Source organism: Chenopodium quinoa, unplaced genomic scaffold (assembly GCF_001683475.1).
Source record: "Chenopodium quinoa cultivar QQ74 unplaced genomic scaffold, ASM168347v1, whole genome shotgun sequence".
Classification (NCBI taxonomy): domain Eukaryota; kingdom Viridiplantae; phylum Streptophyta; class Magnoliopsida; order Caryophyllales; family Amaranthaceae; genus Chenopodium; species Chenopodium quinoa.
The window spans coordinates 1-14,514 of record NW_018743155.1 but is presented as its reverse complement, the minus strand read 5'-3'; the positions used below and the strand labels follow the sequence as shown (position 1 = coordinate 14,514).

Genomic DNA, 14,514 nt, shown 5'->3' with positions numbered 1-14,514 from the left:
GCAGTTCGTACTAAACCGGATGTTCCCCAGGATAAAACAGCCTTTCTCTATTGTAATTATACCGGTGGAACTGCACAAAACCACCGGGCAACTAAACACCCAAGAAGAAAAGAAACTGCTCGAGGGTTTTGTTTTTGTGAGGAAAAATAGAGAGGAGAAGAAGATTGCTGTTCGTATTTTTTGTGTATCAAAAACAGGAAATCAACACGCCTTTTATAGGAAAAATTGCAACGTAACTGCTGCTGTTTAATTAGGCACTAATCACGCAATTAAAACGGTCATAAGTTGAACGTTCAAAACGGTTACAGAAGATTAATGCGTGGCAAAACGTTTAGCAAAAAATCAGTGAAAACGTTTGCATGATTAACGCTCCATTAATCAGTTTTGAATAAAAACGGTCAAATGCAATCAGTCAAAAACGTTTAGCAAAAATCAAGGAACTAATCACGCAATTAGCCTTGTCCAAAAAATAAGTTTATTTAATAAACCCGACCCGACCCGACCCGACCCGGCCCGGTTCGGCGCGCGTGTGTGTGATAGATGGTTTACCATATAGGTCCTCCCTCTCCACAAAATGTGGGTAGCCCAAGGGCCACACCCCTTTAGCCCACTCTCTATATTATAAAGAGAGTAAAACTCTCATTTCCCACCAATGTGGGACTTTGAGTTTTTCACAAAATTCACACACTACACACTACACACTTGTTGTTCCAACAACATGTAACAACGATTATGACTCAAATTGAAAACTCATGTTACCAACACTGATTAGTGATGAACTGATTATCATACCAGCCTAGATCTTGACTCCAACCGACCTGAAAATGACCTGAATGGCAGCATATCACTTAACTAAGCTCCAAACTAGACATTACTATCATCGAGCAACTTATCTTCTTAACCAGACGAAAAAGAATAAAAACACTAAAAGTTTACAGTGTACCAGTGGGTAGAAGCCTCAAAGATAGATATGAACAGCTTGGACATGAATGCAACTAAAGATGGGCAATACCTGAACAGAAGAGGGGCTGGCCCATTCCGTTCAGTAAGACCCATGGTTATTCTGTGCCTGAGAAAGACTGTCAGTTCAAGCTTGATAGTGATCTTAAGGTGGAAACCAAGCAAACACTAGGGTAGTAATGTCTCTGATGTTGCATGTCACATGCTACAGAGCCCACCAAAATTTTTTGACATTCATCTATGGACAGTCCCAAGTGCAGAAAATTTCCCAGTCAGAAAGTGATGCAGCTGATTCAGAGTTCCCACCTGCTATTACATTTTATGCATTCCATTCCCCACCTGTCTCTAAAAATAGAATGTTTTTCACCTCCCTATAGTCGACCGAAACAAGAAAAATCATCAATTTCGTGTTTATGAGGAAGTCAGTACACAGGTAAATAAATGCAGATAGAATTTAAACTCAAGGTATGGGGTATAAATTTCTAAAGGCCATATATATCATTCTGGGTGTTAAATCATTTCAGTTGTAAGAATTCCTATTGGATTAAAACTGATGTACTCGGATTCCACCCCCATCCCAAAGTAGTTGTCAACTAAAGAATGAAAACTATCCCCTTTGCATGCTCGCAGTCAAGCTCACAGCAAATTCTCTCAATCCAGAAGTTATATATGACTTCAGTTGTAGGAGCGCTTATCGGATGCACTTTTAAACTATTCTAGAAACTGACTAATTAAATTACGATAGCATATTTAGATTAATGCATTTCTCATAGACTCCACAATAACAGCAAACAGAGCCATTTATCGTCGATAACTCCTGAGGACTACCTTGATCAGTTAACACCAGAGAAATATGAATATTTTACTTAGGAAGCTCCATGGTAAATTGATAAATGTACAAAGATTTTCAAAAAAAAAAAACATTATAGCAACCCCAAACGATTTTTACCAATCAAGTTGCCCAACACCAATAAATTTGAGTATGGTCCAGCGTTAAATCCTTCATTTCACCTCAATTATTTGTAGCAGATCTTTGATAGTACGTCATGGGAATGGATAATTGACAATTCAATATAGACCCAAAATATGAAAATTCATCATAAAATAGCCTAGTCTAACACTTGAATACTCACTCATGTCTAAAACAAGTAGCCGAATATAGATAACACAAGCACCGACTTCATACTCTGGTTTTCTAACCTAAAGCTCACAGTTTATCAGTCAAACAGACCAACAGAAGCTTCTCAACTCTCCAATGAATGGTGTAAATACATCAGCCACTAAGATCCTTTCACCGACGTCACTCCTCATCCACAATTTCTCACTACTGAAAACAGAAAATTCCATGTTTTGTCCCATATTCCCAGAAAACGCCAATAACAGTATACAATAAATACTCCTATAATCAGTTTAACCGTCAGCCAACAAATATAATACAATCAAAATTATTCTTCTTTATTGTACAGACTTTACTTTAAATGATTACAAAAAATGGTAAACAAAGAAGAAGAAGAAACAACAGAAGACAGAAAATAAAAATGAATAAATTAATTTTAAAAAAGGGCAGTGTAGAAATAAAAGAACCCACATGAGACCCATGCTGTTTGACTCAAATCTGCAGAAGAGTTCACTCCATGTCTCCCTTCACAATCCTTTTACCACGACACATTAAAAACTTTGTCATAAAAATAAATGCTGAATTATAAACTTTGAACCTTCTATCTCTCAATGTCATCTAGTGCTTTCAGCTGCAGGTTATATGTATATCTCAGGAAAGGACAAAAGGCAATCTTTGACAATCAATTCTTCTTAACCAACTCTTTCTCGACCAGGTTTAATAATTCTTACGAAATAATATGATTCTACATTCAAGATATTGTTGTGAACGAGAATATATGGCTAGGAAAGCTGGCTAGATAAGCTAATAACATTACATAATCAATAAGCTTATTGATTGATTCAACAAACAAATCGCCTCCTGTTGAGGAAGGCCTGGACTTTGGAGGAGAGAGTGGCTAGAAATATTTTTTTACCTAAGTCTTCAATACAACATAAGACAGTCTACTAGCTAAGCAAGTCTATCCAAATGTCATAGCATGCACAAGACAGATTGACAACATTTGAGCAATGATAAGTTCAATGGATTGCATAAGGACCAAATCCTACCAAAACCAGACATATACAAATGCTGAATACTTCAAACTTCTACATCAGAAGTTGGCAACAGTACCACCTATTTTTGCTCAATAATGAAGTCTCTACCTAGTCTTTTTGGTTAAGGTCCAAGGTACATAGGCATTCGGTTCAACTTCTGCTGCTGAAAAGATGTTGGAGCAAGGCCGATAACAACAATTTATATAGTTTTTGAGATTTTTGACACTAAGGTAGTTTTCAAATTTTTATACTTCCTACGTTTTTTTATTTTAAATCACAACATTTGGATTTACACTTTTTACACACTCGTTTGATAGTCTTTTGTGATTTATACATTAAAATAATAGTCATGTAGGATCTTGTTAGAGTTGTCCCAAAATATGCTTTCATAACATCAACTTATTCTAATTTTTACACGATATAACTTAAGGTAATTATGTTATAAAATGTGCATTGACAAGCGTGAAATCTCCAACATTGCAATTAAAACAAAATAGAGAAAGAATTACTGTAATACAAATTGTATTTGTCTGAAATATCAATTTGTACATCCAAACTACATATCACTGATTAAGAACAACTAAAAATGCCATACAGACATACAGTTCTACAAACTCTGATACCTTAAAAAGCAATCCTCTAAAATCTATCAAATTTCATGCTGAAGCAGGGTATTTTTATTGGCACATGATATTAACATTCCCTCTCAACAGTGTATTAGAAATTCTTCAATTCTTTTCCTCCATTTCCTAATTCAGATTTTGATACCTAAGCTAGCAAAACAACAAAATCTCAACCTCCCATTTTTTCCCCTTGATGCATTCCCAACCATTCATCTAAGAGGTGGACCAACCATATTTTACACCCCATCTCCTCGACCTCACCCCAACTGAACTCAGTTCCGATTCTTCAAAAATATTAGAGATAAACTTGAAGCCAGCTAATTTGAAATCTCTTCTGATTATAGAGACAGGCACGTAGAGAACTGAACTAGCAAAAAGGGTCTATTTTGAAGAATTTGGGGTTGGATATGGAATAAGTATTGTCAATAAGTATTGTCAATAAGACAATGCTCATTTGGCTAAGATGAGACTAATCAATAGGAATATAAGGCTCGAACTCTTATTCCCATGTTTTTGTCAGCAGGGGATGCCCGGATCTAGACCTAGCATTCTAACAGTCAAAGGACAATCTTGTTATTGGTGAAAAGAAGGATGGTGAGTATTGGTAAGAGTACTTCTATTAAATAGTTATTTATCAGCAAATTAAGCAGAATTTCAACAGTATCTTAAATAACATCAAAAATCCCTTGTAAATAGCTTTTGAAACGCCAGTTTCCAATCTGCATGCTCGAATAATTATGCCACAATGGGAAATTAAAGTGTTTCACCTAGATGGTATTTCCTTCATACTGAAAGGTTTCTTTCTTTAGTTATTTTCACAAGTTCACCATTAATAATATAACACATTAATGGCAGGCACATAGGCCTTAACACAACTAAACAATCGCTGCCAGCATATGATTACATAAAACTGTCAATTACATCCACACTTGTGTCTTAGCATTCAGTACAAAAAATTAGAATTTATATGCGGAGAACATTTACAGTGAGTATTTTCAATTGCAGATTCAGAAGACTTTAAATTATGGATCATAATAAAGAATACACAGAAAAACAGGTTCAAACAGGACATGGACACTAATCATGAATTCATGACAGAATTTGGGAAAAGAAATTGTGATAGCATAATGTGCTTTTAGAAGATAAGCCTTTCTATGTACAAGTAAAACTAACCAATAAAAAAAAGTAGTACAGCTGCATAACTAGGCCAAAACGGAAAAAAATACTTTTCCAGAAGAATGTTTCATGCTACACATTGGATTAACTGACCTAGATTAATGAACTCACATGCTAAACCTCTGGATAAGCAGAATTGTTCTGTTTAATAATATATTATCCACTCCTTGATCTGGAAATCATCTTGTCAATTTCACCAGTGTTATTGTACATCTCAACAAGTTTCCTTGCGTATGAAGGTACATGCTTAGTGGCCCTGGTTTCAATGCATATTTTTAGTACCATGTGTACAATAATCCCTTTAAGGATTAGGACAATATATTAAATACTCACGGACTCACCTCTCCTTCCCCCAGGCACGATTTACATGCAGGTAGTTCCGAATGGTATGATAATCAAGTGAGTAACGGGCAAACTCCAAACCTTTTGGCCCAATCTGGATAAAGAAATAAGTGAAAAATGGGCCATTGCTAGTACCTGTAACCCTAAAGGTGTAATGAAGGATACTTACAAAGTTAAGGACAGCTGAAATCAGATTTCCAATAAATTTTGGAGCAGGCTGAGAAGGCCCCATCCCTGCAAAAAAGGAGGAAAATTAGCTAGAGTCAATCAACTTCAAATTCTGCTACTGGAGAAGGATATGCATTAAGCTGTAAGAACTTATAAATCAAAAAGCCTATATTCCCTCTAAGCCATTGGATCCCCAGAAACACCACTATTCTCCAAAGGATATAAAAATAATAATAATAAAATAAAATAAATAAAAAATAAAAAAAGGTCTTTCATCCTTTTCTTTTTTTCTAGATTCATCAAAATTCTGAAAGTGCAATAGATTTTTGTTTCAGCAAAATGGCCAATAATTTTACGTTACGTTTCAGCAATTATATAGAATAACACTAACACTCCTTTCCCTTAGCTTGTGAAGTAAAAGACAATGATTGTGGCTCTCATAGCTCAACACCATATAATACATACCAAATTTAGCATCATCATCTGCTTTAACAGTCTCCACTACAAATGGACGCCTATTTCCCTGAACACCAGAATTAGAACAAAAACCCAGTTGTTGAGAAATTTACGAAAACAAAAAACGCTCTAAAACAGCTTGAAGATAGTTTGGAACGTACACTGCTCATAGTGGGAGTAATTTCTATGAGGTTTTCAATGAGGCTCAACATCTCTCTACCACGTTCATTCCTGTAATAAATGACAACATTTATAAGAAAAAAAGATCTAATTTTGTTGCTTTTATATCAGAGACTATTTATCACAAACCACAGTTACAGAAGAAAACATGCCTTGTAAGCATGCATGAACTGAAAAGACAATTAAGAAAGGGGGGTGGGGAGTGTGGTGAATGGTGAGGTATATAGGAGAAATTATATGATCCTTAAAATGTGGGACGGATATATTGGAAAATACTAACATTCCTTACCACACTTAAAATAGAAATAAAAGCATACGCAAGAAAATGCTAAGCTTTATTTATAATAACTAGGAAGGATGTTTTCCTTCCTTTCGAAATCATTGTGGACAAGCATTCAACTGCTAAAGTCTACACACCCACTGCCACTGCACTAAGCATGCTTAGTTTCTTTGTATTTGATAAAGTTTACTGTGTTAGTTTTCCTTACTAACCAACTTTTACAGGGTTTACTTGAACCCTTACTGAATGTAAGATAGTTCCAACCCTTTTTTCTATAGGGTAAGGGGGGAAGGGGGTCAACGGGTATTCTAAGCATGTAGCCTACGATATCTGAGACACAACTGAGGAGGAAATTTCACTCACCTTACAGTGACATACTGTGGATGTTGTGTCATGCTGGTGCCAGAATACTTTGGAACTCCCATATATCCTACTACCAAATCCTAATACCACATGAAAATTTCAAATATCAATATAAGATACAAACTTGAACGTATCTTTCAAAAATAAACAAACAGTATTCTGATTAATCATAATTCATAACCATACCCAGTTAAAAAGAAAAAAGTAACTATAAAAAATTACTAAACAAGTATAACTCATACACACAAAAAAGTAACATGATTATGTTAAGACCTATAGCTCAACATCTTTCTGACAAATAGATACTCACCGCCAATGCATTTGTGTAGTCAAAACAACTGCAGGAAGACAGTCACATATCAGAATGATTGGATGGAAGAAATTTTGGAAGCATACACTGCATAGTTTATAGCAGAATACAAGATAAAATTAGTCATTACAGCAACAAGACATGTAGCTAGCCACTTAGCCATTACCTATAGCAGGATGGGGCAATGACATCAACCAAATCATTGGCTGGTAGACAGAAGTATGGGACCTGTTTGATATAGAAGATTAGACTATATAGGTAGTGCATAAACCAAGATGATATCTCATGATGCTGATGGTTCAAGAATTTCATCTTACTTCTTCAATATGGCCATCCAAATGCTTCAAATGGACCTAGCATAATCAATGAAAGATTGTATTAATGGAGGATACTAGTAGCTACTTATTTCTGCTCAGTCTATCTTCAGCAAGAAACCTAAACAAAGTTAGAATACCAAGCAAGAAAACGAGAGCCACTGAACCTTTGTCAAGAAATGTGAATGAGCACATTTTAAGGTCAGCAGCAGCACATGAACATGGAAATTCACAACAATTCGGCGAATAAATTAATGAAAATATTAGAACCTTGTAATCTTGCATGAATTCATAATGAAGCACTGTGTCTGGGTCGCTGCTTGCAGCTCTTAAAAACTTGTCCAGTCCTTCTCGTGTTCCATTGTCCACTGTTGACAAGAGAGGGTGAAAAACACAGATAACCTATCTGCCCACAATTTTCAGATAAGGACACTTAATGTGACCTAAGCTCACAGATATGGAAGCTCCTGATCAATTTAGAATGAACAAAAATGGCATCAATCTAATCTAATGAAAAGCCAACAAGCATGTGTAGCTCAAAGTTTCATGTAATGGCACCATGTACTGAAATTATGGGGCCAATAATGAATTGATCAGCATCTCAGATAATAAAACAATTAAAACATCTAAGACTATGTTCTTTTCACCTGGAATAGTGTTTTGGACTAGATTTTTTAAGGTATGGTTTGGACTAATATGAAATTTTCTGTTCTACTCTTGTCTAATATTATCTCCCACTTTGACTGAACTTTGACCCTAAATTCAAGTTAATAGAAAGACAAAAAAATTATCAAATGGGATCTTGTTAGATCTACCTCAATGTGTGTTTTCAAAATATCTATTCGGAATTAAAGATACTTAATAAATGGAAAAAAGAGGTTTGAATCTCTTTGGTCAGGTTGAATATGGTTTGACTTTGACAAGAAATATAAGTTCGTGAAGACATGACAGCTATGTTACACAGACTAAACATTATATATCAAGTAGCTGTGTTGGTCTGTTGGATAATCAATACATAGATGTGGATAGGACACTTCAACCCTAAGCCAAGTCGGACACTTGGATACATACTTGTGTCAGACATGGGTACCCAAGTACGAGCAACATAGGAAGAGAGTATATCCTAAACCATAAAGCTACTGCTCAAATGAAGATGACAACAGAACACAGATTTTCTAACAGGGGTTGAGTAAAAACCTAAGCATACTGATTCAAACCCTCTCCATATAACACAAAAATAAAAATGATAATAAAAATTAAATATAAACCCATCCCAAAAAAGTCCTGACATAAGATCACTCACCGCAATTGGTGCCAAGAATATACAGTTTTTCCAAATTCAAATATTTCTCCACCGATCTCAGTGCTGCAGTTAAGTTATCCTGCATATCAGTCCTAAGTCATGAGAAATCATATGAAGATAAAGCTTGCTAAGTTCTGGAGGAGAACACACCTTGCACTTGACAGCCAACACCACAGAAGAGAAGACGCTTTACACCAGATGCCTGTCAGATCCAAAACATTACTAGATAAATTCTGCACGTTCAAGGATTCCCATTTTCTTACTTATATTAGAATAACATTAGAACACTACTCCCTCTATTTCAAAGTGATTTTCCCAGTTGTCATTAGTGCATTACACAAATATGAGACATATAAGCACGATTCCATACTAAATTATAGTGGAGCATTATATTACTAATCATGTGATAAGGTATGAGTAATATTTACAACACTAGAAAACAACAAACTTGTATTCATAGTTCCATCCATACTTATGCCTTGTTTAGTCCTTCTCTTTTGTATTTAGCTAAGTCTAAAAGGTATATCAAAAGGTAGTACACATCAATATATTTCTCAACACAATGTAGGTTTTGCTTAGAAGCAAACATCTTCTTAACATATTTTACTTGAAGAACTTGGGAAAATCGAGGAAAAAGAAATACTTTGCTAAAGCTATTAAAAACTTATCAGGCACCTCAACTAGGGCAAGTGTGTCAAGATTTGGAGACAAAGTTGGCTTAACACCTTTCGCTGCAATTACTTCATCTGGTGTCCTGTTCAACAGGGGGGAAAAAAATAAACGACAAGCTGAAAATACAAGTAAACAGCTGATATAAGCAACAAGGGTGCGCAAAGAAATTTTATCTTAAAGTTAGGATGTCTGATCCAATTTTTATATCTGAATTTGTTGGATTGGATTCAGATTGCATTTGAAAACATTCGGATATGGTTTGAAAATTATTTTTAAAATAAGACAGAAAAAGCAAAAGCCTAGCATTGCAAGCACCATGCCCCACTGGCAACCTCATACATTACACAGTCAGCTAAATTATTTGACGTTATTATATACTCCATAATATGCTAAATTGTTGTACTAATTTCCTTTCACTTGGTATTTTTCATATAAATCAAGTTTTTCTTTTGTTTTGGCAATCATTGAAGTTGACAAACATTAAACTCTAGAAATTTAGCAAGTAACAAGAACACTAGGGGGGAGGGGAACACTTAATTGAGTTCTGATCTGATATCTGGTCAAAATTTTGATCCAAAATATTTGGATATTTGAAAATACGAACTGTATAGGATATCCCGTTTGGCCATCCCTAATATGCAATGCAGAATAAATTTCCAAAGAAAATCATTGATAGCATAGCATTTAATGAAAATACCTAGCTAATACAGGCCTTGGACTGAATCTATCCTCTGGATCACTGCAAAGAAAAACATGGACAGTTAGAGCACTAGTGATCATGAAAACAAAATAAAACCACAAGTTGCTATTAAGCTACACATTTACCTCTGCACGCAGATAACTGCTTCAACCAAGCCTGCTTTAAGCATTTCAACAGCAATAGTTGTCACTATACCCGTCCACTGTGCTCCTGTTAATAGCAAAATCAAACACCAGTCCATCAGAATAGGAATACTCTCGGTATTGCAAAAAAGCCACAACCACCCCACCTCACCCCCCCCCCCCCCAACCCCCACCACAAAAAAATAAATTAATAAATAAATAAATACATTGAGGACAGGCTTTAATTACCAAAGAATATATCTACATTTTAATTGAGCAACAAGTTGCTGTTCAAGGCAATCTGCCAATTCAACAAAACAACAAAGAAGTAGTCTACCACAAAATGAACTTCATCACCAACTTACATCATTTGATACATATTTAAATGACTTTATTTTAGATCAATAAAATTTCATAATGGAAAATTTGTGAGGTATAAGGGAGCTAAAATATCAATTTCTTCTTTTCTTGTAAAGAACCAGAAAACAGGAACAACCAGCTTCAATCATATTGAAATAGACAAGATGGTCAGAAAATTGATAGATACATCATTGATCAGTATTAAAGTCTTCAATGTTTAGCAAAGCCATGGCATCATTCAGAGGATAATAGTTACCTTCGACAGGTTTTATTTTACGAGCATACAATAGATCCTCATAGACTCCTAGATATGTCTCATCAAGGGAATCCTCTTTCCTGCCTCTCCCATGGACCAGGGGCTCCAAAGTCTAGGAAATAAAAGAAAGCAAATTAGCTAATCAGAATGGATTTGTATAGCAGAGCATGTGAAGACACTTAAGACTTGCAAAAAAATGATGGAATTCTATGTCAGTCACTGTGAAGTGACCTGAGAAAGTGTAAAAGAATGTCCACTTTAGTAATTAATACTAACTTTTAAGGTAGTTCTGCTCCAGGTATGAGAGCAAGAATCTGAAAGGATGAAGATAACAGACCAATCATCAAAGATAAAAGGAACAAAATGTAGCAAGAATTGCCATATGCCCACTTTACTGATTTAACTCTGGTTGATTAATCTAGTATCATAAACAGCTCAAACATTTTCATGCTGTTAACATTCAGATTCTAATTCAGCTCTATATGGCAAGAAAAAAGTAGCTTATAGTTTTCTCAGAAAAGTCACTTGTAAAAAGCTAGATCAAAAGTTAAAGATGGAGAGAACACCTTCATCAGTCAATGCATATATGCCACTAGTCAATCATTGGGAGCTCTTATTTCCTTATTACATTGAGGAAACTATGGAAATTTAGCTAATAAAATTCCTTTTCTATCATAAACCATGATCTAAACAGATTAAACTAGCTATAGCCCAAATTTCGATACCTAAGACTCTTAGTTAGCACTAGGGGACATGATTAAAGCAGTAGGGAGGGGTGAAAATGAAACAAGACTACCCTTAAGGGACTTAAGCTTGGCTACGTGAAAGTACAATCAAAATGCAACTTGCAAGACTTAATTTAAGCTTAAATACAAGCTAATTTTTTAATTAATATTTCAACCACAAGTCTACGCTAGAGGTTAAAGTACCAAGATTGGTTTTATATTCCATCACACTCCCTCACATCACACTCCCTCACATGAGAGCTTTTTGGGCTTAAAGTGTGGATGCAAGGCCTTCTAGTCATGCCCAACACTAAATATATCACTTTAAAAATAGAAGGTGGATAAGATGAAGTCATATATTTTTTGTCATGTTGTTTCTTGATACCATGTCAAAGGACTAAAGTCTTATTTTCTAAACCTTATTTTGGTTAAACTAAAACTATTTTGGCTAAAATTAAATTAATTTTACTGAATCTAAATTATTTGTAATCATTAAAACTTTTTTTTATTGGTTCTTTGTTATTTTTGTTCTTTATATTTACTAAATTTTAATGATTAAAACTTAGTGTTAATGAAAAGAGCTTAATTTTGCTGAATTAAACTTATTTTTACTCAACATAAATTATTTTTTACAGAGCCTAAATTATTTTTACTGAATATTCAAAAGCTCATGAATTAGGATAATTTTCGAAAAGCATACTTTTGCGAAGGGTCAGGACATGGAGTTAAGGGCAACAAGTAACAAACTTGTGAAAGTAGATAATATCAGCGAATATACCCATGATAAATCAATAGTTAGTTGATTTTAGATATGGGGAATCATGATTTTGATATAAGGTTTTGTTTTGGGAACGGTCACAATATTATGAAAACAAAAATGATGTATTGATCACAGGCGGTGTTAAGGTTGTCGCAGTACAAATTTAATTTCAAAGTCTTTATAGGATTTTATAATAATTATATGCTACTGTATAATAGTAGTTACTATTAGAGTAGACTATTAGAGGCACACATCAATTATTGAAGAGACATGGGAAATCTTTCACTATATCTCCAAATTGCAAGTAACTTTTGAGTGAAATACGGATGTACGGATGGTATAGGGTTGCAACGTTTGCTAAAACTAAGGTGGCCGACGCACGCATCATAGCTAGCCATATTCTGGAATCTTTTTAAATTTGGCTTTATGTTACAACTTTAGTTTTAAATGGTATAATTGTCTAAACATAATTTATAAGAGTTATCTCAAATTTTTTAAAAGGTAGAGAAAAAAAGGCCAAAAAAAAAACAAGCCAAAAGGCTACAATGGTAAAAACAAAAGGAAAAAATACAAGAAAAACGTGACACATGTGATTTGCATGTATAAATGGGGGTATACATGTAAGTAAACATTTTAAGGGATATAGATGGCATAAAACTATTCATAAGTGTTTGGTTAAACTTTTAATAAGGTAGGGATAAAGATGGAGAGTTTTACAGCACCCCAATTTTGTTAATTGAAAATACTTCACAATACAGCTAAACTGAAACGATGCGTTAGTAATTTTGAACCATGTGAGGAACATCAACACATTGGTTATACATAAATCATTCAACGTGTTCGAGAACAAAAGAAATATGCAATATTAAGGCTTGAGAGGCAAATTCAAGTCCTATTTAATTCAATTCCTAGCATCAATTTACAGCACATACACAAATTATTATAACAGTAAACAAAGTAACATCTTAGCCTGTCAAAAAGGAGCCACTTGGTAATAATAACTACTGCAAAGTTTAACAATAAATAAAGAAGAGAAGGAGCATACTTCTATTCTAGACATGCCATCTCCCAAGAAAGCACATGCCTCCTTCACATGAGCAATGTAATAGGTATCACAAAGTCCACATCGACTGCGCCATAAAAATTATTATAAAAATAAAAAATAAATAAATATAATAATAAATGTGTTAATCTTTTCCCAATAAGTTAATTTGACCTGAAAACTGAAAATAATAACAGAGAAACAACAGTCACATTAATTCATTCCGTTTCAATATAATAAGCCACATATAACTAATAGGGTCAAACCCTTAAATCACTTTTATCGTCAGTTTTTCAAAAATTGAATATCGTTACAATCTTTCCAACAGGTTATTTGGGGATAAATCCACCGTAACATATGAACAATACTCGCAATTAATCCTTCAGTTTCAAAATAATAGGCCGCATTTCACTTTTATCACTATAGTGACACTTATTAAACTTATTTTTTTGTAATTTAACTTACTGTAACAGATAAACAATAGTACCAATGAAATCCTTCAGTATTAAAATAATAAAGTAGTCCACATTTTACCTTCAGTGTCAAACCCTCAATCACTAATATCATTAATTTCATATTAAACAACTAGAATTCAAAACTATTCGCAATTTCTCATTAAATTAAACTTATTTGATACTTGTAATATTATTAATTACATATATACCAGTAAATCGTAGAGGTGCCAGAAACTAACACGGTCCAAGTTGACTAACCAATGGATCAGATGGACTCAACCCAACCACTCGCGTAGTATTATTAATTATATACATACGAGTAAATCGTAGAGGTGCCAAAAACTAACACGGTCCAAGTTGACTAACCAATGAATCAGATGGACTCAACCCGAACACTCGATTTGACAGCTCTATTGATGATTTCTCTCCAAACAGCAATTTCAAACGAATTATGAGAAAAGAGGAGAGAGAAAGGCGAAACCTGCAGTGATCTTTAGCAGGGTAAGTACCACCAGGAGGAATTGGTCGAGATTTTTCTCTCCAATCAGGTCGGATTTTCACGGATTTTGGATTCGGAGATTTAGAATTATCTGTCAAAATTAATAATTAAAGTGTGCTAAGAATTGATAATTGCTGCCACCGGAAGATGAGAAGGAGGATTAGGGAAGAGAGAGAACCTGGAGATGAAGAACAAGCGAAGATAGTGGACGGAGTGAAGGAAAAGGAAGACATGAGCACGGTCGACATTGTCATTCCTCAGCGTTGCGATTGTGGTTGTGGTTGTGGTTGTCCT

General features: G+C 34.6%; 1 protein-coding gene across 2 annotated transcripts; it reads right to left on the bottom strand.

The window, feature by feature from the left end:
- Positions 1 to 4,750: 4,750 nt before the first annotated feature.
- LOC110732168 (7-hydroxymethyl chlorophyll a reductase, chloroplastic-like) lies at positions 4,751 to 14,504 on the bottom strand. 2 transcript variants are annotated; one of them, XM_021912077.1, is made up of 19 exons: positions 14,399 to 14,504; positions 14,203 to 14,311; positions 13,270 to 13,354; positions 10,740 to 10,851; positions 10,127 to 10,211; positions 9,999 to 10,040; positions 9,305 to 9,383; positions 8,780 to 8,831; positions 8,630 to 8,692; positions 7,597 to 7,694; positions 7,330 to 7,365; positions 7,179 to 7,240; positions 7,013 to 7,040; positions 6,703 to 6,782; positions 6,041 to 6,110; positions 5,889 to 5,946; positions 5,425 to 5,489; positions 5,255 to 5,349; positions 4,751 to 5,169 (listed from the first exon to the last, which is right to left on the bottom strand). In XM_021912077.1, the coding sequence occupies exons 1-19, from the start codon at positions 14,472 to 14,474 to the stop codon at positions 5,070 to 5,072; spliced, it is 1,395 nt and encodes a 464-aa protein (XP_021767769.1). In that variant the 5' UTR covers positions 14,475 to 14,504; the 3' UTR covers positions 4,751 to 5,069. The 2 variants fall into 2 exon arrangements, with proteins under 2 accessions (XP_021767769.1, XP_021767770.1); XM_021912078.1 differs by lacking the exons at positions 14,203 to 14,311; positions 14,399 to 14,504 and adding an exon at positions 13,931 to 14,174.
- Between the last annotated feature and the right edge of the window lie 10 nt (positions 14,505 to 14,514).

What these genes read in the sequence shown, in the direction of transcription:
- LOC110732168 (XM_021912077.1), bottom strand. Translation starts at nt 14,474, where the DNA reads ATGACAATGTCGACCGTGCTCATGTCTTCCTTTTCCTTCACTCCGTCC. An exon ending in ATGGCATGTCTAGAATAGAA is followed by an intron (nt 10,852 to 13,269) that starts GTATGCTCCTTC and finishes TTTATTTCCTAG; the next exon opens with ACTTTGGAGCCCCTGGTCCA. An exon ending in CGTGCCTGGGGGAAGGAGAG is followed by an intron (nt 5,170 to 5,254) that starts GTGAGTCCGTGA and finishes CATTGAAACCAG; the next exon opens with GGCCACTAAGCATGTACCTT.